This window comes from Corvus kubaryi, unplaced genomic scaffold, assembly GCF_017639235.1.
Source record: "Corvus kubaryi isolate FWS band 111438036 unplaced genomic scaffold, C.kubaryi_AGA036_p1.0 129, whole genome shotgun sequence".
Taxonomy (NCBI): domain Eukaryota; kingdom Metazoa; phylum Chordata; class Aves; order Passeriformes; family Corvidae; genus Corvus; species Corvus kubaryi.
In genome coordinates, this window is record NW_024580664.1 from 2,297,469 (window position 1) to 2,325,176 (window position 27,708).

Consider the following 27,708-nt stretch of genomic DNA (forward strand, 5'->3'; position numbering starts at 1 on the left):
TGGAAAATACTTTGAATTTCCATAGGGTTTTTCACGTTTTGAAATTTTTTCCATGTTTCTGTTTCTAGGCAATAAGTACGAGGTTCATGTGGAAAGTGGACTAGCACATGAGAAAGGCCTGGAGATTTTATCCCTATTTGTGAATATGAAAATATCAGAACTGCCAGAACAAGCTAACTCCCTTGTAAGAGAATGCAAAGGTATTCCAGTTGCTCTTTGTTGTACAATTCACCACTGAAGGTAGTATTTTTCTTCTGTATTTTGACTTAAAAATAGAGAAGGGAAAACCCTTTGATACTGTGTATGTTAAGCAAAATACAAGTGCTTGTTAAATATTTTTGGGGTTTTTTAAGCTAAGCAGAAGTCTCATGTTGATTTTTGAGTAGTTTTCTTCAGCATATTTTCTCTCTGCACCACAATTACACTTAAATTTGTTGAGTTTGCAGATGTCTACATGGAGTGCTTGTTTTGTCTCTCCTCCACGCCTCAAGAATTTAATCAGTGCATTGGGAATACTACCTGATTCAGTCACTTGACCATCAGCTGTTGGATTGTGTTCCTTGATGACCTCTAAAATTGATTTAATCTTTTCCTTCAGGTTCTCCTCTTGTGATATCCTTGATAGGTGCATTACTACGAGACTTCCCTAACCGCTGGGAATACTATCTCAGGCAGCTGCAGAATAAGCAGTTTAAAAGAATAAGAAAATCTTCCTCTTATGATTACGAAGCCCTTGATGAAGCAATGTCCATAAGTGTTGAGCAACTGGATGACAATTACAAAGACTACTATAAAGACCTCTCTATCCTCCCAAAAGATGTTAAAGTACCTACTAAGGTAATAACAGCAGTGCAGAAATCTTGTGATTTTTTGTGAGATACAAAAAAAACCCTTAAAGAATTCTTAAAATTTATAATTGTTGTGTATAACTTCTGCAGTATATAACTTAATTATAATTGCTAGATTGGGTAGATTTGTTCCATTATCGTGTCATGACTTGTATTGTTAGTAATGGAACTAAAATAATCCTGAGTAAACATATCTGTAATGTTTAAGTTTCATGTGCATTCTGTATATTGTTTTTTAATTAGATTGTAGTTGAGCTCATTGAAAGCTTGAAAACTGTTATTTGGAATTTGTCTCCTTCTATGATCACCATAAATCAGCACAAATAGACAAAAGATAGGCTAACTTGTGATATCTTTCCTGTGTTTTGGTATGAAGGAACTGGTAACTTAGTGAACTGATTACTCTTTGTAATGTGTCTGTATTTGTTAGTGTGCATTTTGTTGTCAGTTACTTGGTATCCTTTTATAATATTCATACAAATCATATTACAACTTGGTTCTGATTCTCTTCTCTGTTAATGCATTAATATTTCTTAGGTTCTTTGTATTCTTTGGGATATGGAAACTGAAGAAGTTGAAGATATACTACAGGAATTTGTTAACAAATCCCTGTTGTTCTGTGATCGTAATGGGAAGTCGTTCCATTACTATTTACATGATCTTCAGCTTGACTTTCTCACAGAGAAGAATCGCAACCAGCTTCAGGTAGCAAATCAACTGATACTTTCAGCTTTACTCTCCACAGCTGGGCATTTTTCAGAAAATGTTGCTTTGTTGTATGTTATCCTGAGTAGCTTCATAGCATAGGTCCAAATTAAGTTTAACTTAAGGCTGACTAATTAAAAATATTTATTTTCAACTTGAAACTGTGGAGGGATTTCTTGGTGATTCCATTTGCACCTAAGAGACTAATCTAAGAGAAGACTCTATATCCATTATTTCTCTATCAGATGTTTCCAGCAGGAGATGTAATGTTCCACTGTTGATTCCAAAGGCATCAAGATTCTATCAGAATAGGAAACTTCTTCTTTAATGCAGAGAAATGCTTTTTGCTCCCTTTTTTTCAGTTTAAGGCAGTACTTTCATGAAGATGACCTGTAAGTTGGACTCAGTTTCACTTCTGAAGGACAAGGCAGAAATAGTAGATATGAAGAAAAGGCAAGTTTTTTGACTTGCTTTAATTCTATATATGTAAGGGTCCTATTTTTGTTGGCTACCCACATTTAAGATGAAAAGAGATTTGGTAGCTAATCTCAGTCTGAGAAAGAAGGTTAACAGCTTGCTTTTGTGTCTTTCAATATCCAGAGAATGTTTCTGGAGCAGTCTTTAGCAATAAATTAGGTTAGGTGTATAATTTTGGAAGGTAAGCTTTTTTATTTCATTTTTTAATGTATTACACTTGAGAAATATTATTCCTCAACGCTATTTATAATGTAATAATAATACTACTTATAATTCCTCAGTGCCAAAAGTGTGTTTTTCTTCACATTGCAGGAGCTACATAAAAACATAGTAAATCAGTACAAGAAATACTACAAGCTTAATACACCTGTTCTGTCTCAAGAGGATTGCATGTACTGGTATAACTTCCTAGCGTATCACATGGCAGGTGCCAACATGCAGCAGGTGGGTTCTGACAGGTGTCCTTTGCTTCCCTTTTTCACCCATTCTTACCTCTGCTTTTCCCTCCAGGCCTTTTCCCAGCTGAGCCTCTCTTCACCCAGACTTCAGTCCAGCTGGGTAAACACTCAGCATAGTCTTTAGGAGGTCCTCTGATAATCACTGTCCCTTACAAAAACTACTTTATTTCTACCCTTTGTATCTTGGCTTTTCAACCAGTTCTTGAGAAGACTTCCTATTTTATACCATAATAGCTTGTGTTTTTCTTTTCCTTTTTAACAAGCTTTAATAAGAAGCCTTCTCTAAACCTTTTTGAAAACCCAAGCTTTATTTATTGTATAATAATACAAGTAAATTGATTTCATCAGAGAATTTCATCATAGTTACTTTTTTCTCTTCAGAAGTCTGGTTAGATTTTTGCTCTTATGTCATACAGATTTGTGTGTAAAAATTCATTATCTGACTTCAACAGCAAAATAACCCTATCAAGAGTTAGATGGGCAAGTCTCTTGTTTCCAGGATTGTCTTGGCACCTTAAAAAAATGCTGTCATTTTTGCCAACTACTGTTCTTTAGATACTGAGCTAGTATAAGATTCAAATCATGCAGAAAGATTAATAATTAGTAGTTTCACTTGAATTTCAGTTTCAAACACACTGAATAGCATTTGATCCTGGTTTTTTATTGCTTTATTTCACATGTTCTCAAACCTTTTCATCTGAGCTTCTTTCAAGATGGCTCATCTGACTCATCATATAATACACTTTGTGGATTTATGTCTTATAGGAACCTTCATAATTAATGTTGGCTACAAATACAGGTGTTTTGGATCATACTTACTTCATTATCTTAGTTTCTTTAGTTTCAGTGTGTTGTCGAAATGTTTTATTAGCAGCCTTTCTACATTTTGTAGAATTAGCTTCTCAGAGGTCTTTAACCTGGCTCATTATGGCTATATGCTTTCTAGAGTTTATATTATATGTATCACTTACGTTTCATTATTTAGACATGATTTCTATGTTTTGGAAGACTAATAAAGCTGGGTTGTATTCCTTTTCTTTGTTTAACCATGATAATCTTTTAATCCTTGTGGTATTTACTGATTTTAAATTGGAATATGCTTTAAACCTGTGCAGTGTTGTAGCTAAGCAGTTTTTCTATAGGAGGTCTAAAGAAAACATTGGACCAATAATTGTTAAAGATGGTCATCTAACTAACAGGGATAAAGCAAAAAAAAAGCTTTTTTCTGCCTGGGTCTTTAATAATACTGACAGATCTTGTCTGCCCAGCCCCCTGGTTTGGAGGACCATGAGTGTGGGAACAGGGACTTTTCATTTAGGGACACAAATGTGAAATTGTAAGGGACTGGCGGGATCAGTTGAATGTTCACAAGTCCATAGGGCCTGATGTGATACAATCCAGAGCACTGAAGGAATGAAAGGATGTTATGGCAGGACTCCCTTGATCATCTATGCATGGTTTTAGGAGTTTCAGCATCTCTTAGGAAGATCAACAATCATTATTAGCAGTGATCTTTGCTAGAAGAAGCTTTTTCAGAGTTAAAAAACCAGGTCTTGTGCGCTGCAAAAGTCAAGAACTGCTTTGTATCTCCATCTCCTCTCTGACTAGCTGTATTAAGGAGAAGTTTAAAATAACAAACTTAGCCTTCTATACACAGAATTTATACCTGAACAATTAAGATGCAGGAAACAGGAAATTGCATAAGTTTTCAGCTAGGGACAGTTGTACCAAAGTGTATTAAATGCCTAATGTAGTTCCTGTGTTTTTCTTTTCCCCCGAGTAGATTCTGTTGTGAAGCTTGCACTCTGAACTTAAATTTGTGTTTCTTGTAGGAGCTCCGTGATCTGATGTTTTCTTTAGATTGGATTAAAGCTAAAACAGAATTGGTTGGGCCTGCTCATCTGATTCATGAATATGTAGAATATAGCTCAATCCTGGATCAAAAGGTACGATACTAAAAGGTAAATGATGAGTTGGTTCCAAATGCAATTTTCTATTTTGTAATTGCATTTTGTTGGATGTATATGTATGGCAGGTATATAGAAAACCTAAAAAACCAAAGCATGAAACCAATATTAAATTGAACTTTAACTTGGAGAAGATAAAAATGAAGGAAACTCAGTTTTCTGTTTCTGTTTTAACTTCAATGTGTAAGTGATTGGCCATGGAACTCAGTAACTGTAGTCATCAATACCTAGTGGTGGGTACATAAGGTACTCTGCTTTTGAGGAAGTGTAGAATTACGTTGACGACTTGGAATAGTCTTTCTGGTATTTCACACTGCTTATTGAATAAATCTCTATTGCCAGTATTCTTTGTTTGAAAAATAAGGATATTGTGAATAGGATAATGAAATATTTCTGAATAGGATAATGAAATATTTCAATCTATTGTATGTACTTGCTAATGGAACTTAATAGAAAAATAGAGCTAAGGGCTTCTGTAAGAATATTACCCATACAGAAAATTTAAAAAGCAAGGAAATAAATCCTAAGATAAATCTGTGTTATCAAATATCTGCTCTGTAATTAGGATAGCACAGTACGTGAGAATTTCCAGGAATTTCTGTCCTTAAATGGGCACCTTCTTGGACGGCAGCCATTTCCTGACATTATCCAGCTGGGACTTTGCCAGCCAGAGACATCAGAGGTGTATCAACAAGCCAAGCTACATGCTCAGAGAGAAACAGGAGCATTTTATTTGGAGTGGATGTAAGTAGCTGCAGTCCGTCTGCTGATACGCTGATCCCTTGACAAGGAAATCATTTAATGTACAGCTAAATACAATGTATGGTAATAAAAGGATCTTTGTAAGAACTGGTGGGGTTTTTCTCTGAGGAAGGAAAGTGTAATAATTTTCAAGAACTTGTGGGAGAAGGGGAACCCTGGATATGCAAGGCCACAATTTAGTAATAATTACAGAAAAATAAATTGAGTAATATATTTATTTCTGTATTCAATTATTGTTCCTTTTAAATAACGATGCAAAGAGGAAATTATAATACCTTGAAACTTCTTTAAATAATTTTATTTTAAAGTTAGAATTGTAGTGCAAGTATTGGATAAGGTAGAGTAGGTTTTTAGGTTTTAAAGTAAACTCTGGCTTTAAAACGGAGAGCTCTTGTGCTAACTTGCAAAGTTTTATAAAGTAGTGAGATGGGAAATGCTTTGTAATCTCTACACAATCTTGAAATTTCTCCTATTTAAATAATTTTTTGCTGTTCCTGTCTTTTTGGAAGTTGTTTAAGGAAAAAGTATACAGATCTAAACATTCTCCCAGCCTTGTCCAATAGTCAACTGACCATGTAAACTCTTTGATTCCGTTTGATGTTTCTTTTCTGATTATTTGTAGTTCTTGGTGCTTGTAAAACAGAGGGACTTCATGTCCAGCAATTATTATAATAAGAGCCAGGCAGATTAGTCTCCTCTTTGAATATTTGGTTCTTTTATTTAGCAAAACTGCTTGGAAATTGCACCGTTCAGAAGAGTCAATCTCCAGTTAGTCCAGGGTTTTCAGCTTGGATGCGGGAGGCGTGCTGAAGAGCATGATTGAAATCAACACAACAGAGAGGAGATGTTTTGGTCATTCATCACCATGTCACTCATTACAGTGCTAGCTTTCTGTATTAACATCTGGCTAAACAGGATGATTATGATAGCTGCTAACTCTTAAGTTTTTGTTCAAGTGAGGCAAGAGTCATCTAAGGCGTGTTAGATTCTGTACCTAATCTCTGACTGAAAAGTGGTGATAGTCACAGATCTTATTTAGCTATTTAGTGATAAGTGTTGAGCCATTGTCATGAAAATTAAGGAAATTTGCAAAGATCTAAACAAATTTACAAATGTTTTTGAATATGTTTTAAAAGGAAGAGTTCTCCTGCAGGAGACAAGAATTCTCAGGAAAAAGTTTGTTTGGAAATAGTGTATTTCAGATCATAAAAATGTTTTCTTTCTTGATCTCTAAACTGTAGCTGTTGGAGCACAATATAAACCTCTGAGTGAATGTTGGAATTTTGTTTCCTTTATTAGTTCAGCATGAAGGCTGAGAGGTAAGGTGTAGTGGGTTGGTTGTTTTGTCTGTTATAAAGCTTGCTGCTCAAGATGTGTGAAAAAGTGTTAATCTTCTTAGAGATGATTTTGAATAATACAAAGGCACTCATCTAAATAATTGTCTTACCCTGTAGAAATAAAAAATCCTTGAAAAACCTCTACCGTCTGGTTGTTCGTCCACACCGAGATGCAGTTTACCATGCCTGCTTTTCTAAGGATAGGCAAAGAATAGCATCATGTGGAGCTGATAAAACACTTCAGGTAAGACACCTATGCATGAGTCAAAAGAGAGGCTGTGTACCATTTCAGAAACACTTGTTAAACAGTCCTGTCGCTTTTCTTCTGTTGCTATGTGGAAATATTTGTATCTAGATCATAATTGGAGACAAATGATTGAAAAGGATGTATTATTGCATAAATGTCAAGTTGTGTGTTTAGAATGGTAAGCATTATCTTCAGGAGCTAAATGGTGTGATTTTAGGGCTTACACCCTCCCTGCCCTGATGCGTGAACATGAGATGCCTTTTAATAATATGGAAAAGGTCACAGCCCAGCAATGCACCCCAGCTTATTTAATATTTACTTGCAAAAAATGTTATTTCCAGTCCTAGTAAACCTTCTACAGTACCAAGGAGCAGTAAGATGTTTTAAGTACAGCTTTACTCTTTATATGGGACGGTAGTGGACATTATGCCACTATGGTGTTTAATTAGTGAAATGCCCTAATGCAAAAGAACTGTATCGGTGGAGAAAACCCCTGAAGCTGAGGGCAGAATTAAATTGGAAACAGGCCCAAAGTGCTTAGAAAGCAGATTAGAAGAGACAGAGGGGAATGTGACTAATATAAATTTGCCAGCAGTCTGCCTGGAGGGGAATCAGCCAGCTCTCAAGAAAACTAGCAATCAGCCAGCCACTAACCTGGTAAGGTACCCATATTCCAGACAGCCAAAGGTAAGGGAAAAGAACAACTTTGCTGCAAGCCTTTGGTATTGTTTTGGATGCTTGAGAAGTTGAGTACTAAGTTGCTTTTCATTTGGCTACTTCATGTGTTGTTACTGGGTTTTTTATTTGCTTATTTTATTTGCTGGCCTGTTCAGTATTATGATCATGGCATCCACTTAAGGAGATGCCTGGTGAATGTGCTCATGCTATGCAGCAGTTGCTGTGCTGGGCTTCTGTACTGACTGACATGGCAGATTGCTTATTTTTTTCTTTGTTTTACACCCAAAAGAATCTGTGGATTGCAATTGCACTTGAACTAAACTTTCATTGAAGAAACAATAGGAAAATTAACTATAATCCTTTTTTCATTTTTTAACTTTGAACTTATTCATGTTTTTTCTAATTACTGCTTAAGCTTTTCAGTTTTTGAGGGTACTTAAAAAATGATTGCTAGATTAAGAACAGATATTTTGCAGAATTTACTGTGAAGATAGATTTCCTGTTACTTCAGTACTTATGGTCTTATTTGAACAAATACCAACCATTTAATTGTCACTGGTATTCCTGTTCAATAAAAAAATAATCTGAAAAGTGCTGTAAAGAACACCTTGTGGTTTAATAATTAAGAATATGTAACCTGAGATGGAAAGGGAGGCCTGATTTCCACCCCCTGCCCACCCCACATTGTACAGTTAAATCCCAGGATGTGAGGAAATTGATTAATATGTAGCACTTTTCCCCAGTTGTCCTTTCGTTGCCTATGTCTAACTTGAGACTAAAACATGTGTCATCCTGTCAGTTTTTCCCTACTTATTTCTGGTTTTTTGTTCCTCCAATCATCAGTTCTGTTGCAGTTCTTACTTCATATGTATGGTATCCCATGCATATAAAACTGGAATTTGTAGTTTTAAGAATAACTTAGATTTTGTTAATAGTGTTTTGCAGTTACTGTTAAAAAACACTGTGAACGGGCATGGCTCTTGGCTTAAAGAGTGGGGGTAGAAATAAGTATTTTTAAAAATCAGTTTTCACTAATTCTCTCTCTTAGAATTTCTATCATCCTTGCAGAGCTTTGTTATTATCCCTGAAATTATGAATGCTTTCAAAAGCCAACCCAGCTTTTTAAGAGGTTACATAAGGAGAGCTGTTTGAGATGATAAAAAAAACTTACACATGTGTTTTAAAATTGTCTGCAAGTTAAAAGGTTTTACTGTTCCTTGGTTCAGGTGTTCAAAGCAGAAAGTGGAGAGAGACTCCTGGAGATAAATGCCCACGATGATGAAATACTCTGTTGCGCTTTCTCTGCAGATGGTGAATTTGTAGCAACTTGTTCAAGTGACAAAAAAGTGAAGGTAAGGGAATGAGGAAAAGGCCATTCTTTTTTTCAAACTAATAATTCTGATTTCTGTTTAACCAACTCAGTGCAGATTCTTAAGACTAAAAGTGTTTCAAATTGTCTAAATATTATGTGGATAATTCAATAGCTGACAAACAGAAAAGCCCCACTTGTTCCATAGTATAAAAGATGCTTAGTGTTAACATCGTATGTGCAGAATTAACCACTTATTTCATTTGTATTATCGGATGTTTCTTTTTAACTAGAACATAATGTGTGAGTCCAGTCCTGTTCATGGGATGAATAGGAGATGAATCTATCCATAATTCTTTTTTTAATGCTTCTTTTCTGTTACCTGTGAAATATTTGGGATTTTTAATTCCTCGTTATAGTAGCAAAATCTTGTTGAAGTTCCAGAAATTATCATATTCTAATCTGAATTATGATCTTTCCCTTCATAGTGTCTTGCTTCTTTTTTTAAATATATAATCTTTCTCCTCAAAGTATTTTTGAGGTATTATTTGAAATGTTTTAGGACTTTATCTGTATTTCAGCGTAGTTTACAGATTTTTAAAAATAATTACTTTAAATATATTTAAAAGTCTTTTTTGTCTTTCAATTCTGCCTAGGTCTGGAATTCAAGAACAGGCCAGTGTAGGTGTGTATACGAAGAACACTCTGAGCAGGTTAATTGCTGCCAGTTCAATAACAGAAGTGGTCAGTACCTTCTAGCCACCTGCTCAAATGACACTTTCATCAAAGTAAGTGGAAAAGGTGGAGATTATTCTCATGCTGTTTGTCATAACAGGGTAGTTATTGATGTATAAATATATCTAAACACTGTAAATTAATGGGGTTTTTTAATGAGCCTGGTAGAAGAGAGGGTAGAAGAGAGATGGCAACAGATGAAGAGTATTGACTACTGTAATCAGATTTCAGCAAGGTAGAGCAGGAGTGTTTATACTCAGCAAAGGAGAATGGGCAAGTCCTCTATTGGTAGGGCTTGAAGGTGAGGGCTTTGGTCTGATGTTATTCAGACTGTTCAAGACTAACTTGAGAGATTTCATTTTTGTTAATGTGTGTAAGCTACATGATTCTAATTTACAAAGCTGAAAAGGAATGAGGCAAGACAAAGCTTTTTTCTCAGTCTGAGGAAACTTTGAGTAATTTTGTGCTGGTCAAGGGCCTTGTCTGTACTGTACAGAAAGTTTTAAGTAGATTTATATAATTCTGATGTTAATAGTTTTCATGCATCTTACCAGACAGAGGCAAATTGTAGGGTAGCCTGGGTCATAGCATCCAGTCCATGAGCATGTGGGTAAAACTAAGAAAAAATAGAAGTGGTGTTTTGGCTGCCAGTGCATGATTTTGAGAAGAGCATGAATGTTCTGTCTTTGAATAATTCATGAATATGATGATATTTATATGTTTATTTCTCTTACAGGTTTGGGATTTGAATAAAAAATACTGTAGAAATACAATGATAGGTCATGAAAATTCTGTCAATCACTGCAGATTTTCACCAAATGATGAATATGTTGCTAGCTGCTCGACAGATGGAACAGTAAAGGTATAGAGTATATTTTTAAATCAGCCCTTTGTTTTGATGATGGATGGGGGGTTTTGGTATCAAATGCAGAATATGTATAAGAAAATTTTGTGTCTGCATGATCAGCTTTTAATGAATTAAATCCTGAAACAGTTGATTATTGGTCCCATTTGTAATGCAAGACTTCGACATGGTTTTTCCAGTAGCAGGAAAAAAAAGTTGACTGCCTGTAGTTGCAAATTCTAACTAGCCTCATTTTGAATATTTTTGTCCCCTAATGCACTTTGTTAAGAAAACTTGAAGGGGGAGTAAGAATTTTCTAACCAGAAATAGCAGTAAGTTTTTAGGTTAATTGAAAATTCTGTCATCTCTGAAAACGACTCATCAGGAGACATAAAAATTAAGAGCAATTTCCATGTGCCGTTTTCTTGTATGCACTAAAAGAGAACTGAAAGGATTGTGTTTTTCTGAGAGTGTAAGTATTATTTTTATTGCCTTTAATTGCAACAGAATTATGCTATTTCAGAATTGCAATTCTTAAAACACTGTTACATTTCTATGTAGTTGCTAAATCAGGAAAGAAAGATTGCCGTAGCTGTTGTTCATAAGGAAAAATGTGAAGGGGACAGAAATATTCTGTATATTTTTGGCATGTCCCTCAATGAAATTAAGGTGCAAAGCTAGGTGTATACCAGATTTCTTATGGTAAGTAGATTGTTTATAGCGTTGCAGGGCAGGTGTTAATTTTTGGTTTTACTCTTTTGTTAAATAGAAGTTGAGGCAGCATTGTAGCTGGAATGATAGGAGTGAAAAACTCAAGGAGAGGGTTTTGCTAGAGCATAATCCTCTTTGTGGTTTGTTTTTATTTCTTAATTTGTTTTTCTGCTTTTTCTTAATATATAAATCATTTGGACTTGTGATTATTCTAATCTATTTGTTGACTGGGGAAAGTAACAAGGGGCTTTTGCTGTATTTATTCCCTGCCCTTTTTCCTTAAGAAGTAGTTGGGAGCTCTCTCCTGTTGTATTCTGTACCTACATCAGCAAAAAGAGATTGTGCCTATTTCCTGTTTACTGCAGCTTTGGGAAGCACGCTCAGGAAATGAACTGAAAAGTATTGAGATAAAAGATTTCTTCAAAAATGCAGATGAGCAACCAGATGACGTGGAGGTTTTAGTAAAATGTTGCTCTTGGTCCAGAAATGGTGACATGATTTTGGTGGGAGCCAAAAATAAGCTTTTGGTAAGTACCTCACTTTAGTAATCTTTTGGAGGCAGTGCATTGCAATATAGAAATTATGATTACAAATAAAATTCCAGGCCGCTAAGATCTTTCAGATAAAAGGTGCCTGATTTCAAGTGTGTGTAAATAAAAATACGTGGTCAACAAACTTCTGACTAAGAGAAATACCTTCTGAATTCAAGAATGTACAGTGTTGAGCACACAAGCTATTTGTCAGTAGTGAAATCATTCAAACAGGGTTTCTGTTGTAATTATGTCTTCACAGCTTTTTGATATCAAAACCTGTGGTTTGTTAACTCAAGTCATCGTCAGTCATCACAGCACAATCCAATACTGCGACTTCTGTCCTGGGGATGAGTTGGTGGCAGTTGCTTTGTCTCACTGCTCTGTTGAGGTGAGTGATTGTCTGCAATATACCACGAAGGACTCCTTGCAATTTAAAATGCTACATTTGTCCTAATAGTTTCTTGTGTGCAGAGATAAAACAAATGTAGCTATTTTAGCAGGCTTTTGGTGTGCTCCATTCTTTTTAATTTTCACTTGCTTCTTAAATTTAAAATATGATCTGGGAAACAATGTTTTAAAGTTACATGTTCATTTTGGGCAATGGAACCCACATTTATCTAAAACTAGACTAGTCTGCTAAGTGTGTATAAAGCTACTCATGTCACTCTCAGGAGTATTGCTTAACTCAAACCAAACCAAATCCTCTCTCCTTCTGTGTGCTGGTACGTAAGAAGGAAGGAAACATCTAGAATAACTTTGAGACTAGCATGGCTAGAGTAGGTCTGTACAAATATCATGTTTGGGGTTGGTTTGGGGTTTTTCCTTGCTGTTGTTTGGGGTCTTTTGGTTTTTCAATCTATATGGTCAAGTTGAACTTGTTTTTTTTTTTATACTGTGATTTTTTTTTCCTGTGTCTTTTAAAATAACAGCAGTCAAAGAGGCTGCTGATTCAATTTCCCTGACCACTGAAATGTGATAAGCAGGCACAGTTCTTGTTACATGTGATTTCAGAATAAGAATTAAGAAAATACTAGAAGACGTAGTAGTTAAGTGTACTTGCACTGTTTTTGCTGTAAATGCAGTCTAAATCCACTTGAGTTTTTCTTTTGTATTTTTATTGTAGTTATGGAATATTAAGTCTTTATCAAAAGTGGCGTATTGCAGAGGACACATGAGCTGGGTTCACTGTGTGACATTTTCACCAGATGGATCTTTATTTTTGACTTCATCTGATGACCAGACAATACGCGTAAGATAACTTTTCTTTTTTGAAATACCTGAATTTAGATAAGTATTATTAAGTTACTAATTTAAGGAATTGTTCGTTGTAAAATCATATATTGCATAAAACACATAAAAAATATACTACATCTTTTGTATGTAAGTTTATAGTCAACATAAATATAAATATTTGTTATAAAATAATTTACATATACAGTAAAATGTGCTGGCTTTTTTGCTTTATTTTCTGTTTATCTGAATTTCCTCTATAAGTTTCTTTAAAGTCTGGTGGCACTTCAAGAGTAACTATAACCTTCTGTTTTGTTTCACATTTTATCTGAATTGGGAATTTTGAAGCTTTTTGAGGATTCTAGCAGACTTGATATGTTCCGTTGTTAGGTATATTTGTCTGTTAATATTTAGGATAGATTTCTGTAACTGTAATGTTTAATTAAAACCTGTGAAAATACAACTATATCTTACCAAGGTAACCTTTCCTGTTCTACTAAGTTAACACATACATTCTTGAAATTTTGAGAGCAATTGAAGTAAGAAATCTGTACTTCATATTTTTTGTAATTGGATTTTAATGCTGCTCTTTGGATTAGAAAACCTTGGATGTTACAGCTATGACTCTAAACACAGGGGAGTCTCGTAGTCAGCCTGGAAAAAATAGTTCCATTTCATCTGCTGGAATCACTGTAGTAATTGCACAGGTTTAGGTTTCCCTAGTATTAAAAAGAGCAGAACCATCATTTTCATTGTTTTAAAAAAATCAGTGTTACTTGCAAATTTGTAAGCCTTTGGTTTACAGGTGCTGTTACTCAGCATGTTTTACATCTTGTTCTTTGATGAAGCTATTGAAATACTGTGTTCTTCAACAGATTTGGGAAACAAAGAAGGTGTGCAAGTCTTCTGATGCTGTGCTGAAAAGTGAACTAGATGTTGTATTTCACAATGGTGAAGTGATGATTTTAGCCATCTACAATCAGAAGCACTTACAAGTAAGCTGTATTTCTCAATATTTTAGTATGTGTGAATGTTACCTGCAAATCTCAGGAGGAAACTGAGGAAGCACTGGAAGAACCTTCCTTGTTCTTTGCTTTCAACAGCTGCATCTGTAGCAGATGACTCAATGTATGATAACATTTTTATATCTAGAAACTGTGCCTAGTTTAGTAAGTGAAAAAATGAGGTTTGGGGGGAAATTTCTACACTGATGTTGAAACTGAGTCTGGATGCAGAGGAACAGAGCTCTTATCCCTTCATGATGGGTGTCTGTGAGCCCTCCAAGTGGCTCAGATGTGCACAGCAGTGTGTAATGTGTGCAGCTTTGATAGGCCAGGTGTTACATAGCAAATTATGTAATGCTTCAGAGCTCTGTGTAACAGCTGAAGGAATCATCCCAAATTGGGGCAGCTAGAGGTGTGAGCACTGCCTATAGCCTTAGATTTGTGTTAAATAATAGTAGTGGCTACACTCTTACTACTGTGGGCCCTGCCGCACCAAGTGCTATGTACACCAACATCCAAAGTGTATTTTTCTATCCTGTGGTAGCAGATACATGCACGTCACCCTTTTTCTAATCATGATTCTCTAATCTATCAAGTAAGTTAATAGGATTTTCAGCTGCTTCAGTGAAGAGCTGGGAGAAAGCACAGCCAATGGAGTTAGACCTAAGGAGCAGTTTAGGACATTTGCTAGTTTTTAATCCTCCTGAATTGTAACATCTGTAGTAACTGCTGTGTAACGGTGTAGTCTCATTTGAATTTGTCGACCTGATCTATCTCTGTGTTCATGATGAGTAATTTCTGTCATAACTTTACTTGAACTATTTCCTAGAGAAAGATGGTGCTTAGATTCTGTGCCCTAAATACAACACTGACAACCTGTAGACATGCAGTCATGAGAGAAGACTCCACTGTAGAAAGAAAAAAGGTTTTTCACCCTTGCACGGGAAGAGAAATTGACTGAAAAGACACATTGCATGTGTACTGTGATTTAGCAGTGTACCTCTGCTATCACATCCCTCAAAGTTTTTCTTGGAACTTTTTCTTTTGTGATTTATAGGCTCACGGGACTGGAGTCCTGCTCACCCTTTGATGTGCAGTATATTCATTTCTAAATACTTCACACTGATAGCTTTTTAAACTTAAACTCAGTTGTAAATTATTGTATTCTAAAGATTTTCTTTCTCCCCCCTGTAGAATTGATTTTAGGGTGATACTGAGTTGAGACTTGGTATATTGTGTGTGCTAGTAAGTTTAAAGTCATGCTTACAGGATGCACCTGAAGTATTTTATGTTCTGTTTGACATGGGCTGTTTAATCTGGCTGGCAAGATAAATTTGAGCCTGAAGCTTGGTCTATATGGTTTTTGAAATTTGGGGGTAGCATTTTGATTTACTGTTTCCTGTAGTCAGACAAGCTTTAAAAAGCCTTCTAATACTGTGATGAGTTTCCTTCTACAAACTTGTCCTGTTCAGACTATCTCTAAGGAGATAGTTATATGGACCTTCAAGGCAAGCAGTTATGAAAGTAACTCATTCTTAAAATGTAAAGGTTGGAACCGTTCCCTTTGGCATTCTCAGCTCTATGTTGTAATTTATTTAAGTTTAAATTTTAAAATATTTTAACAACTTAATTAACTTCCTATCTTACAGCTTATCAATGGAAATACAGACAATGTTATTATGCAGACAGCAGCCCAAGAATCCCCCATTTCCTGCTGTTGCTTAAGTGAAGATCTTAAGTTTGCAGCTTTCGGACAGGAGAGTGGAACAATAAAGGTATTAAATTCTAAATTTGATTTTAAAAATAGTAGGAGATCACTGTCCCTTATGCTTTCTCTTTTTAAATAAATGTCATTTGAATGACTTTGTACAATGCTATTCTTCAATATAGTAATTCAATTTACATTTGTGAGTGATGTCTAAATTAAAATAACTTAAAGGTAATGCTAATAGTCCAGCTCTGAATTTCATCTTACCCAGACTAAGCTAATAGGAATTTTTGGTTGTTCCAATCCAGTGACTTAAAATTATGTATTTATAATCTCATGTTACTTAAAAAAGAATTTGCATGTTCTTGTTTTCCTCAAGTGTGTCAAATAAATGCAATTACTGCATTCTTCATTGTAAAGGTACTACAGTTGTCAGATGGGAAGGTTCTGAAGTCCTGGGAGGCCTGCAGGACATCTGTGCAGCACTGTCGATTCACACCTGATTGTCAGACTCTCATCTCAAGTGCTCATGATTCAGTTATACAGGTTTGGGCAATATTTAAAAAGATAATGCTGTAACTTACTTAAAATAAGGAGCTTTTATATGATAGATCATGTAAACTCAGTAAATGACTACTGTGTTTTATATTGCACCACCCAGGGGCAAAGGGACTGTAGAAAGTGTAGCCTTTATTTATGCCTTACATGATAATGAGTATTACAGGTTTTCTGTTTTTACTGCTGTGGATGATAGAAAGGCACTGACTGCTTTGAGAAGAGTAAAAAAAAGCCATGGTCAAACAAAGTGACTCAGCAGTTCTGAAATGAGGGTTTGGGATGCTGTAGGTCTGTCAGTGGGCTTGCTTCCACTGCCTTGGGGAATGATGTAAAAAGCCTCTGAGCAGGCTGGTGTGCCCACCCCATCCAGTGCAGTGCTGAATACCAACTAGAAATAGAGTGACTGCACTAATGTGGGCTCAAATTAGGAACCTCTGCCTCTCAGCAGGGTAGGCTGACTCCGGAGGTGCATTCTGGTGTGTCTGTGTTAGCTTTTGGCCACCTCAGGGGTGCAGTTCTGCAGTAAAGATCCGTGCCTCAGCTTCAGCTTGCTGAGCCTTAGTTTGCCCTGCAGAGCACTTCAGAGTGCTGACAGGATCCCTAAGCCGGAGCACGTGTCCAGCTGCTCAGGAGCCTTCAGCCCACACAGCTGAACCTGGGGTTCGAATAAAACCTCCCAAGCAGTCCTGGGTGCCCATCCTCTGCCTTGGAATCCTCCTCCGGGGTCTGCCGTAGGAAGCGTTTCTGCTGGCCCTCAGCTCCCTCTGGTGGGCAGCGCCTCGCTTAAAGCCCCAGCACTGGCACCTGCTCATGCTGCTTTCTGTTCACCCTGCTGCAGGAAACCTGTTCATTTGAAAACTATTAAATCATTGCCTTTTAAAATAAATTGATGCTTAATAGCTTCTGTAGAAAAAGTTACACTTAATCATTTTTCAGTGAATAGTTGAATTAAAAATAGAAGTGTCGTTTCATTATAAAAAGGCAAAGCAAAATGACAGTTCATTAAATAATACCCTTTAAAAATATAAAAGAAATCTAATTTAAGTAAGAATAATATGAGTTCTGCCAGATGAAATAAGTCTATATATGTTGTAATAATCAAAAGTTTAAAACACCAAACTACTGAGGTGCCTGAAATTTATTGATTTGCTTTTTCTTTTTAAATTACAAGCGGATTTTAAGTATCAAATTCACTTTGAAAATAGATTATATGTGTATTATAGGGAACTCTGTCATAGGTTGACCATTAAATACTATGGCACCCTCAATCTTTAGTATCTCTATTATGGATTGCTTCAATATCTAACATTTTAATTAATCACCACCACCATAAGAACTTGTTATTAGTCTTGTTACTTAAAAATCAAAAAGTTAGTTCATGCTTCTTATGTTTGCTGTTTCAATTTTTAAAAAAAGTATTTGATTTTTATGATTAGGTATGGAATTGGCAGTTGAGTGAATGTGCCCTCCTAAGAGGGCACAAGGAAGCCATCAAGGACTTTAGACTTCTGGAAAATTCAAAACTTCTCTCCTGGTCATTTGATGGAACCGTTAAGGTGAGCAAAAGGCTGTGAATTGAAAAATCAAACACATTTGGCTGTGTCTTGTAACATTTGGCATTTCCTGCACTTCGTGTGGACACACATTTTACTGAATTGATCGTAAAGTGTAAGCTGACTTTTAAGACAAAATTTTGGATTTTCTATTTTTGGTAAGATCTACACTGTTGTATTTTAGCTATACCAATGAGTATAACAAGATGTTGGCCACATTAGAACAATCTAGCTGAGTTTTATTGCTTATATATTGTGTGAGATGCCAATGTTTTAACCTTTTTACTGCAGTAAAAAAGTGACTTGTTTTTTCTGTATATGTGGTAGGTTTGGAATATCACTACTGGAAACCCAGAAAAAGATTTTGCTTGTCATGGAGGTGCTGTTCTTTCTTGTGCTGTTTCACCTGATGGTAGTAAATTTTCATCTACTTCTGCTGACAAAACTGCAAAGGTTGGTTACCTTCTGTACAGAGATAAAAATGACTTATTTGTCCTGAAAAGCAATCTTTATTTTTCATTTTGAGGTAACTGGTGATTATTCAAGTTATCTTGTTGTATTTCTAGTTTTAAATTTCCTATATCCATCATCATGTTTCTAAAGCTGTTGCAGTCATTTGCAATTGATCTTGGATATAAGTTAAGCTGAGTGGCTTCTGTACAAATAAAATGCATGTTTAATGCACAGCTTTGTGCAGAACACTGTTTATTCCTCTGTATCAGTTTGTTGATAGCCTGACATTCTTAATTTTTAAAGTTAAGAAAAATTTCTGAAACTTCCAGTGAAGTTTCTGTTCATAGGTTCAGAAGGCAGGTGCACGAAGTAGTGAACTGGGGCTTCCCCATTATGTTCCTAAAGCATTCCATTAGATTTTTAAAATATAATTTTCAAGTGATTGATGAATCCTATTTCTGTGAACAGCTTTGAACTTTCTCGTAAATGAATAGATTTCATTAAAACTTGTATTCCAAGGAAAGATACACACAGTCAGTTCAGTAATTCATAGCAAGTGCATTCTTGTGTGATTCAGGTAATAAAAGGAAACCAGACTCCACAGTATAAAATATTTACATAAATTCACATACAAATATGGATATGTATAAAAAGTCTTATGCACATTTTAATGCTAATGCCTTTTAGAAAGAAGTCATAATTGGTTTTGAACTTGTCTTTTTTCACTCCTCTGTAATGTTTTCCATTTAGATATGGAGCTTTGAAAGTTCATCTGTTCTTCATGAATTGAAAGACCATGAAGCCTGTGTGCGGTGCTGTACTTTCTCTCCTAATAACAAACTATTGGCCACTGGAGATGACAAAGGAGAAATAAGGGTACTGCTCTAATCGTGGTGTTTATTTTATAATTTGGTTGATTGCCAGTTCACAGACAGAAGAGTTCTTATGGTTTGTGTTCTGCATGTGTAATTCCTTGGCATTGTGGTGAACATTTGGGGTGAAAATAGCAGTATGCCACGTGAGGCAGTAGTCTGTAACCGTATTGATGGATTCATGTTCCATGAATGCTAAGGAACTGATTCACATGATTTAATAATAATTCTACTGTGAATTGCATGTGTGATTAAATCCTCTATATAAGATACAGTTCCAAGACGAGAATTTTTTTTAAGTTATGTTGCCTCTTCAAGTAGAATACATATTTGCAAGGGTTTGGTTTTTTCCTCTAATACAGAAAAATATGTTTCAGGTTTCCTTGTTTGAGTCTTTTTGTTTCCTGTTAGGTTTCCTTCTATAAATAATCTTTCCTCTCCTTTAGATTTGGGACGTTTTAACGGGTGCATTACTTCACTTCTGCTCCCCAGTCACTGTAGATGAAGGAGAACCAACACATGGGGGTTGGGTAACAGACCTCTCCTTTTCTCCTGACAGTAAAATGCTTGTGTCATCTGGAGGCTATCTGAAGGTAAGCCTTGAAATAATAAAATATCCTATCATATGTAATTAAATGTCAGTACTCTGACAATTAAGATAAAATGCTTCAGGTTTGTTTATTGAATTACTTAACACAAAGCTTCTTCATTTTTGTGAGAGTCTAGCACTTTTCAATTCTTTTCATATCTGCAAGTCCCCTGAAAAAGTCTTTTAAGAATTCAGATTCATTTTCAAACTCGGTATGTGCCATTTTTATTGACTTCAGGTTTTCATTTGCAATGTCCTTTCCTAATATCTTTAATTTTAAAGATCCTGGTCATTTTTGTCTGTCTTGATATCCACTCAATTTTGACACCAATTGTGTTCTGTATAATGAGTAGAAAAATGCTCTATATCAGCTTTTTTTTTTTTTTTTCAAATTTGTCATAAGTAGAAATTCAGAAGAACTTGCAAGTGATGATTTTTCTGCAATTTGTCTTTGAAAGACATTTTGGAGGAAATCAGTGTTTTCATCAGTCTTTCATTAGTTCAGGCATCTACTGGGCATATTTTTTTGGGGGGGAAGGGGAAGAGATGGCCTTTTTTTCAGTCTGTGAACGGGTTCTTCGTAATTTTAAATTTCTCATCAGTTTCTGCATTGTTTTTTTTTTTTCCCATGTGGTAGCCAATACCTGTTATTAGAAAGGTGTGTGTTGTGTGTGTGTGTGAAATGACAGGTGGCAAAGCTCTCACCTCAGAGGGATGGAGTTTAGCTGATTGTTGGTCAGTGCCTAGCTGTTAGACATGCCATCAGACTAATTCTTTGAAGACAGTAACCATGTAACAAAGAGTTGAATTTTCTAAGTTGCAAATCTGTACTTTGCACACAACTATAAGGTTACATATTTCATGAGACGGGTAAGCTAAAAGGTAGTAATACCATCTGCTTTTCAGTGTGATCAAAGCTGAAGGTAATCTGTTACGATATTTTTCTGCTGCACTGAAATGCTGCAGGAATAGAGGTAGACTTCTTACTGGCACAATGGAATAGCAGCTTCGTGCTGGATTGTGTTAGGTCCAATTTTGCATTGGTCTACAGTTTTTTTTGAGAAATGTGAAATTTCAGACTATGGTTGAAAGGTTTCTTTGTTTCTTTGTTATTAGTGCTTACTGCATATTCCAAAAAAATAATAATTGTAATCTCACTGAAGAAGAGGTCAGTCCTACTGAAAAAACTGCAAATGGTTTCAAAATTTTACATGATCAATCCTATTGTGTGTCTAGCTAAGTTTTTAAATTCAGCTATAGTTTCATTTATCTGGCAATGTGTTTCATGTATTCATTTGGTTATATGACAACACATAATTTTAAAAAGTTTGGACATATTGCACTTTATTGATTGCATTTTGTGATGGGGTAAGGGGCAGTACCTGAATTTATTGTTTTGTATGTTTTCTTGAAATTTGACAGCTTCACTCTTTTTGAAGTTTCTTTTCATCTGAAAGCCTTATACCTTTAGTAATTAGTCCTAAACTTATTCTGCATAAGCTTGTTTATATTTTTATTTTTAATTCTGCCTCTTTGGTGAAAGCAGTCAACTGGACTAGCCATGCTAAGCCTGTTAATAGATTTTATTCTAAGATTCCTTCACGTAACTGAAAATGTGGTGTTATTATTTTTCTTAGTGGTGGAATGTAACTACTGGAGAAGCCTTACAAACCTTCTATACAAATGGAACAAACCTCAAGTCAATACATGTGTCCCCTGATTTCAAAGTATATGTGACTGTTGATAATCTTGGTATTCTTTATGTATTACAGAAGTTCTGATTAATGGGCTGAACACTGCAAAGATAACTAATTTTTTTAAGCTGGGAAGAAAATTCTGCTTTGTCTGACACTCATTAAGCTGTGAATTATATTTAATTGTTGTATTCATGATGTTTTCATGTGTATTTATGTACTTCTATGCATGTTTTTTCAAATGAACTTGCATTTAATCTCGTTTTAATAAGCTTTATTATAATCCTTAAATCTTGATTTTCATCTTAAGTGTGTTGCTTCCAATTTTGCAAGGAAATTATATTAAGATTTGTTCAAATTAGTTGAAATTAATATTAATAGCAGTGAAGAAAGAATAAGAGTATAATACTTTGAAATGATATTTTATGCTAAAGCTGATGGCTAAATGCTCTCTAGCCGTGAACACAACTGTGTAAGAGGCAAAAAACCAATTTTTTCATGTGATGCAAGAATTTTCGTTTAGTACAGAATGGAAAGAAGCAGGGGCATTCTTCATTTGAAAAATGAACCCAGCCATGTCGGTGCTTGACGTTCAAACCAAATTGAGCAGATGTTCAGTTTACAGCAGCTGTGCCTCCCACTTGCAGTGAGAACCTTCATGCTTCAAACCTGTGGAGATAAAGTGCATTGTGACATGTCTGAGCTTTTCCTATTAAGGGGAACATCCTGAGTCTTGTTTTCTCAAGGCAAAATCTGAAATTCAGTGTTCTAATTGAAGCGGAAGAGACCTTGCCACATTTCCAGTCAAAGCATGAGTACAGCTAACCAGCTAAAATGAGAATGGAAATGGCTTAGAACTTATGTATTGGAAATTATAAGAAGGTGTGAATTTTAGTTTTTTTTTCTTTTGGAAATAACGTTCATTTTATACTATGGAGACACTTTACTGTTGTCAGCTTTGTTTACATGGGATTCAATGCCCAGCTGATCTCTTGCCTGGTAATATGTGATCTTGTGGTTTTTTAATGTTTTTTTTTTTAATTTTTACCATCTATTTGCAGATTCAATATAACTTGTGCTTGACAAATGTTTTGTGAATAATTGGGTAGCAATTTTTTATTTGGTACCTAGTAAGCCTTTTTCTATTCAATTGCCTCTCAACTGCTATGAGCAGCTGCACAAACATTAATATGATTTTCATAGTTTTGTAGCTGGCAGTAGAACACTGTCTAACTACTTGATTGTAAAAAGTACTGTAGCAAGTATCTCAACTGGTACTGAATAATGAAATTTTTACTTATTTTTTGTGTGCATTTCATAAAATTTAATAGGCATTCTTAGTATTTCCCTGTTTTTGACAATCACCAGTTTTTCCTCTTTTCCAATTTGAAATTCTACTCTTTCTAAGGTGCTGTTAAATACGGGTCAGTATAATCAAAGTACTGCTGGCAGAAATGTAAAGAGAAGAAATTCAATAGAAAGGACCACAATGTTTTGTATTCCAAGTATGTACAGTACTTAATAAAGATGATCCAGGCAATACTGGCCAAAGTTGTAAATGAATTTAATTCCTGAGTGAGTTTTTTTTATACACGGGATGGAGGGGAGTGCTGCATCTCTTATTGTGGTTTTGTTTTCCATCCAAACATAATGCTGCTTTACAAACTGCATTGAAAGTGCTTTGACAGGTGAGCAACAGTATTAAATATGGGTGTGGAGGAAAAAGGAAACACAGGGAAACCAGAGTCTTGGAACATGCCCTGCAGTGTTCAGGACAGAGTTGCTTCTAATGTCCAGTTTGTAGAGAGCCCATCAGTACTCCCTGAGCAGCTGAAGATCCAAGGAGCAAGAAGCTTCTCTTACCCAGTGTCTCTCTATCCCAGAGGCTGTGCTGTCCTTACTGCTCAAGGACCATGTTGGGCTGAACTTAAGAGACCCAACCAGGTTAAAAGGTACAGGAAAAATGGTTCCCTTGAGGAACCAGGGCAGAAAGTTCTCTTCCCTGGGAACAGTAATGAAATTCTGATGGGAAAAAAAAAAAAAAAATGATCACAGTTTAATGCAGAAAGAAAATGGTGCATGAGCAGACTTCATAGACAATTGCAATTTTAGAGTGAGTAGGAAGCAAATAGCACAGAAACTTGAAGAAATGTGAGATAAATACTACATTCCTGGATATTCTGGAAGAATGCCAGCACAGCAGCCTTGTACTTATTGCTGAAACTGAGGAAGCTGTTCTTCACAGAAGGTGATGTTGGGATGGTTGCATTCACGTATGTAAAAGTATGGAGTTGGCTGTAAGTATTTGAAACTGAGATGGAAGAAGAGAAATAGTGATAAAAATATCTGAAGAGCTAAAGAATAGATCTGATTTGCAGGGAAAGTATGAAAAAATCCAAGTGAAAAATTATTAAAATAGGAGGCAGGAAAGCAACTTCATCAATTTAAAATATTTAAGAGGACTGTACTGTTTACTGTAATAAAACATAGGTCTTGCTGTATCACGAGATTTGTCTGTTCTCTTCAGTGTTACATATATTGTAAAGGAAACAAAAGAGAATTTGGTTAAAAGAATTTTTATGTAGATTGAACATTAGTGCTTCCATTATCTTTTTTAATGTCAGATCAAAATTAAACAGTCTACATTCAAATTTAACTAATGAGCATTGCCAATTTTATCTAGTTCTGTAACTGAAATTATAATATGCTTTTGTGTAAATAATTTCTATACTTCCTATTAACTATGCCTATCAGTTTCTGTAGCAGTTTTGAGTCTCTTTGTCAGTTAGACCTACAGCTCTTTTTTTCTCTTTCCTTGGGAGTCATACCCATGTGTGATACAGCTGCTCAAGAGGATGCTTTGTATTGCCTTAGAGTGTACCATTCCTCCACCTACAGTGTTCTCCTTCCCCCTCTCTTTCCTTACACAGTTGTTTGAAATAGAACTGTGCACTGTGTGCCTGAGGATTTTTCCATATAGATCTCTTATAGTGCTGGAATGTGGGGGTAGAACTGGAACTGGTAACCTGTTGCCAGTAGAGGAATATCCTCCACCCCAAAATTATTTTGCCTCCTTTTGAAAATTGCGCAGTTGAATTCCCTATTACAGAACGCTGTGCAAATCACTGTTTGGAGGGGTTTTTTACAATTTTTAAATTCAGTGAAGTCTCTGTTCAGTGAAGGCCCAGTTCCCCAGGTTGCATCTAGCCACAACAGAGTCTGTGTCCTTGTCACTGCTCTCCTGAGGTGTTTTGCAGAAGCTGATGCCCTTGCAGGTTTCCAGGGAAAGCCAGGCTCAAAGACTCTGACTTGGGTGGTTTCTTCTGCCCTCCTGGAACAGAACATTGCAGGGAGGGCGCTTGTCCTCATCTTCAAGAAGCCAGTAAATGCAGAATAGCAGCAGATCACAGAGAATTCAGGTATGTTTTTGCAATTGCTAGTAGAACATAGCTCCCTTACTGAACTGTTTGGTTGCCTTTCTCCTTTATAGCAAGTACAAACTCCATGGCAATGCCGAGGAGTGGAAAAGTCAGCCATGAGGCTGTATTTCCCTCTGATAGGACACCTGAGCCCTCAGGTGCATTTGTCCACCTTGTGCTTTCCTCTTCCTTGTGTCTACTATGGAGGCACAAATCTGTTTGGGTTCATAGATGGTGATGATGATGCCCAAGAGCTCTGAGGACTTGGGACACCTTATTTCTGTTGTGATTCCAAGAAAAGCAGAAGCCAAATGACCTTTACTCTTTGGAGAGGGAGGGTGCCAGATACTCTGAACACTTCCAGTATGATTTTTTTTTTCTTTTTCTGTGCTCAATTTAATTTTGTTCTTTCAAGCTAGGAATGGGGCACAGTCACTGGCTCTTCCAATATGCAGGAAGATGTTAAGCTGAGACCAGGCTTGTTTGTGGCTGGAGCTCTGCAGTAGATTGACAGTAGATTGACTGTGTTTTTCAGCATTTCCAAAGCTGTTTTGTGGCGTGCTTCTATCCACATCTATGTTGGTGTGAGCTTTTATTTGGGAGGGGGGGACCAGTGGGTTTGGAGCACGGATGCTGGCTTTGCTTGGGTTTCGAGAGGCTTTTCTTTCAGATTAACTTATTACACACCTTTCTTCTAGGAGAGCTTTTTATGAGAAACCTTGCAACTAGATTTAATGGAGGCCTAGGCTGAGACTGTTAGGGTGCATCCTAAAAGAGTATAAAGGAGTAAGGTTTTCAGTCTGCATGTGTCACTGACAGCTTCATCACTTCCTATATCATCTCCCACAGTTACACTCGAGGGATATAGCACAACTGTGTCATAATTGGACTAGAACTATTTAAGCTGCATCTGTGTGTTTGTTCAGGAGGATGAGAAAGCTAAAGTATCTTGTAAGTGTTTCAATAGGCAGTTTCTCTCTTGGGGCCTGACTGTTTACAGAACAAATTAGCTCCTGTGCTTGTTTCCATTTAACAAACCATATGTTGTACATAGGAGAAGTGCTCTGAGAATGGTTGGATTCATGTCCTTCAGGCTAGAGAGGATTCTTGTTCTGTACTCAAGAGGCATCCTCTGAGTACTACTTAGGATGCCACAATTAGATTCCATGTGTTTATGTGGTATTTTTAATTTCTTACTGTATTAGCTTCCTTTAATTTATTTGTGTGTCTGATTTATTTTTAGCTTTGTTCAGTTTCTCTAATAATGTATGAACTTAGATGAGTTTTGAAAATCATGATGTTTAAAATGACTCAAAATGAGGCAAAGACAGATTTACCCATTCAAACTCTTCAAAAGTAAACATGATGCTTCTTAGGTAAAGCATGTGTTATTTCTAATGCATAAATTCACACGAAGTATGCTTGATATTAAAAATACCTTTTATGTTACTTTTCTAAAGCATTAGACTCTTCTAACTCTTCTCTGTAACTGTATAGAAAATATAATTTCTATAGCACTTTTCTGTAGTACTTTCTAGAACATGATAGCAGTGTTTTCTTTTAGTTCTAAAAGTCATATTATTTGCCTGCAATATCCTCTGAACGTAGTAGTAACTGCTTATATTCCTCTTCCTCATTAGAGTCAGTATTTAGGTGGATAAGACTTTGTAGCCTGCTGGTTCAAACTCTTACTTCAGTGTTAAGAAATCTTAGTCTTAATATGTTTTGAGAGCAAGTTTTCCTGTTCTGGAGTAACAATGGCAACATTTCTTTTTGTGCTTCCCAGTTATAACCGCTTAAATTCATCCTTTAATTTAATACTATGATCAGTATTGGCTGTTGCTTATAAGCCGCTTGGCAGAAGTAGTGTAGGGAAAAAGGATTAAGAGAAGACTGAAAAATACACTTTTGGTTTAATAGCCCTGAAATAATACCTGAGAGGAATAGCATATTTTTAGTGTGAGACTTGGAAATGCTTAAGGTTTTGTCTTTTTAGTAGAGAATAGATGAATGAACAGACATAGGCATAGACCAGTGGAAATCTGTCTCTAAATACAGATCAAACATTTTGATCTAAAGAATCCAACCTGAAGCCAATAATCATGTCTTTATGGGTGAACACTCAGCATCTACACAATAAGGTAAGATATACTTATGGAAGCTGGTAGCTACTAATTTTTTCAGTGTATTTGCATGATTTCTTAAAAGGTGCTGTGGAGTTTATTTATATTCAGTTCAGGATAGCAATTATATGGTTTATATTTCCAGCTGAGATACTGGAGAAAATGTGTAGTCTTACCAATATGTGACTTAAATTTCAGAACTAAGAAATAGGAGGAGGAACAGTTTAAAAGAGTTTAAACAGAAGAAATGTTGCCTAGATTTTACCTCTATTTGAGTGTATGTTTAACAATAGCATGAAAAAAGGTCACCTGAATGTGTCTGAGTTTTCAAAACATTTAAAGAGATGCTTTAATGTCTTGCGGATGTTAAACTCTCAATTTACCCAAGCCAAAGAGTTGTAGTTTTTCCACTTCAAAAATTGTAGAGCAGATACTACTTTTAAAAAAATTATTTCCACAGTATCAAGGATTGAGCTATTAAATTGTTATTTTGACTCAGCAGCTGGTTTTCTATAGTCTGAAGCACTGGGTTTGAGGAAGATCTTAAGGGTACACATTAATTCAAAGGAATGGTTGAGGGGCCAAGCTGAACTTGTGGAAGAATTGTTTGTTTTCCACTATGAGATTGTGAATACCTGCCACTTGTATATAAAGTGAATACCTGCTAGAGAAAGGTACAATTCAACTGAACTTCATGAGACCTGGAATTTTCTTCATAGCATATCTTGAGAATTGAAATTAGGTTAAAAAGATATGGAACACAGTAGGTGGCAATAAGCTATAAGTCTACCAATTTCACTGTTTTATCTCCTTTTCCAAGAAATATCTTTCTTCAAAGGGTTAAACTTCTGGTGGCTATAGAAAAAAAACCTCTCTTCCTTGAGTTATGATCTA

The 27,708-nt window shown here is 35.8% G+C and overlaps 1 protein-coding gene across 13 annotated transcripts in view; it reads left to right on the forward strand.

Moving 5' to 3' along the window:
* Positions 1-27,708, forward strand: part of APAF1 (apoptotic peptidase activating factor 1) — a 51,443-nt gene that overhangs the window by 8,072 nt on the left and 15,663 nt on the right. For 7 of the 13 annotated variants that reach the window (XR_006015755.1, XR_006015757.1, XR_006015756.1 and 4 more), the window contains exons 6-25: positions 69-200; positions 599-837; positions 1,386-1,553; positions 2,343-2,474; positions 4,321-4,434; positions 5,021-5,199; positions 6,672-6,798; positions 8,706-8,831; positions 9,445-9,576; positions 10,260-10,385; positions 11,444-11,605; positions 11,871-11,999; positions 12,735-12,860; positions 13,717-13,836; positions 15,495-15,620; positions 15,974-16,099; positions 17,548-17,667; positions 17,992-18,117; positions 18,868-18,993; positions 19,436-19,582. Coding sequence is in view for 7 of the 13 variants with exons in the window: in XM_042026457.1 (XP_041882391.1) it covers positions 69-200; positions 599-837; positions 1,386-1,553; positions 2,343-2,474; positions 4,321-4,434; positions 5,021-5,199; positions 6,672-6,798; positions 8,706-8,831; positions 9,445-9,576; positions 10,260-10,385; positions 11,444-11,605; positions 11,871-11,999; positions 12,735-12,860; positions 13,717-13,836; positions 15,495-15,620; positions 15,974-16,099; positions 17,548-17,667; positions 17,992-18,117; positions 18,868-18,993; positions 19,436-19,582 (2,783 nt within the window). In the remaining 6 variants the exon portion in view is untranslated. Of the gene's footprint in view, positions 1-68; positions 201-598; positions 838-1,385; positions 1,554-2,342; positions 2,475-4,320; positions 4,450-5,020; positions 5,200-6,671; positions 6,799-7,396; positions 7,489-8,705; positions 8,832-9,444; positions 9,577-10,259; positions 10,386-11,443; positions 11,606-11,870; positions 12,000-12,734; positions 12,861-13,716; positions 13,837-15,494; positions 15,621-15,973; positions 16,100-17,547; positions 17,668-17,991; positions 18,118-18,867; positions 18,994-19,435; positions 19,583-21,215; positions 22,836-27,708 lie in introns of those variants that run through there. The other 6 variants (XM_042026425.1, XM_042026413.1, XM_042026418.1 and 3 more) reach the window with 3 other exon arrangements.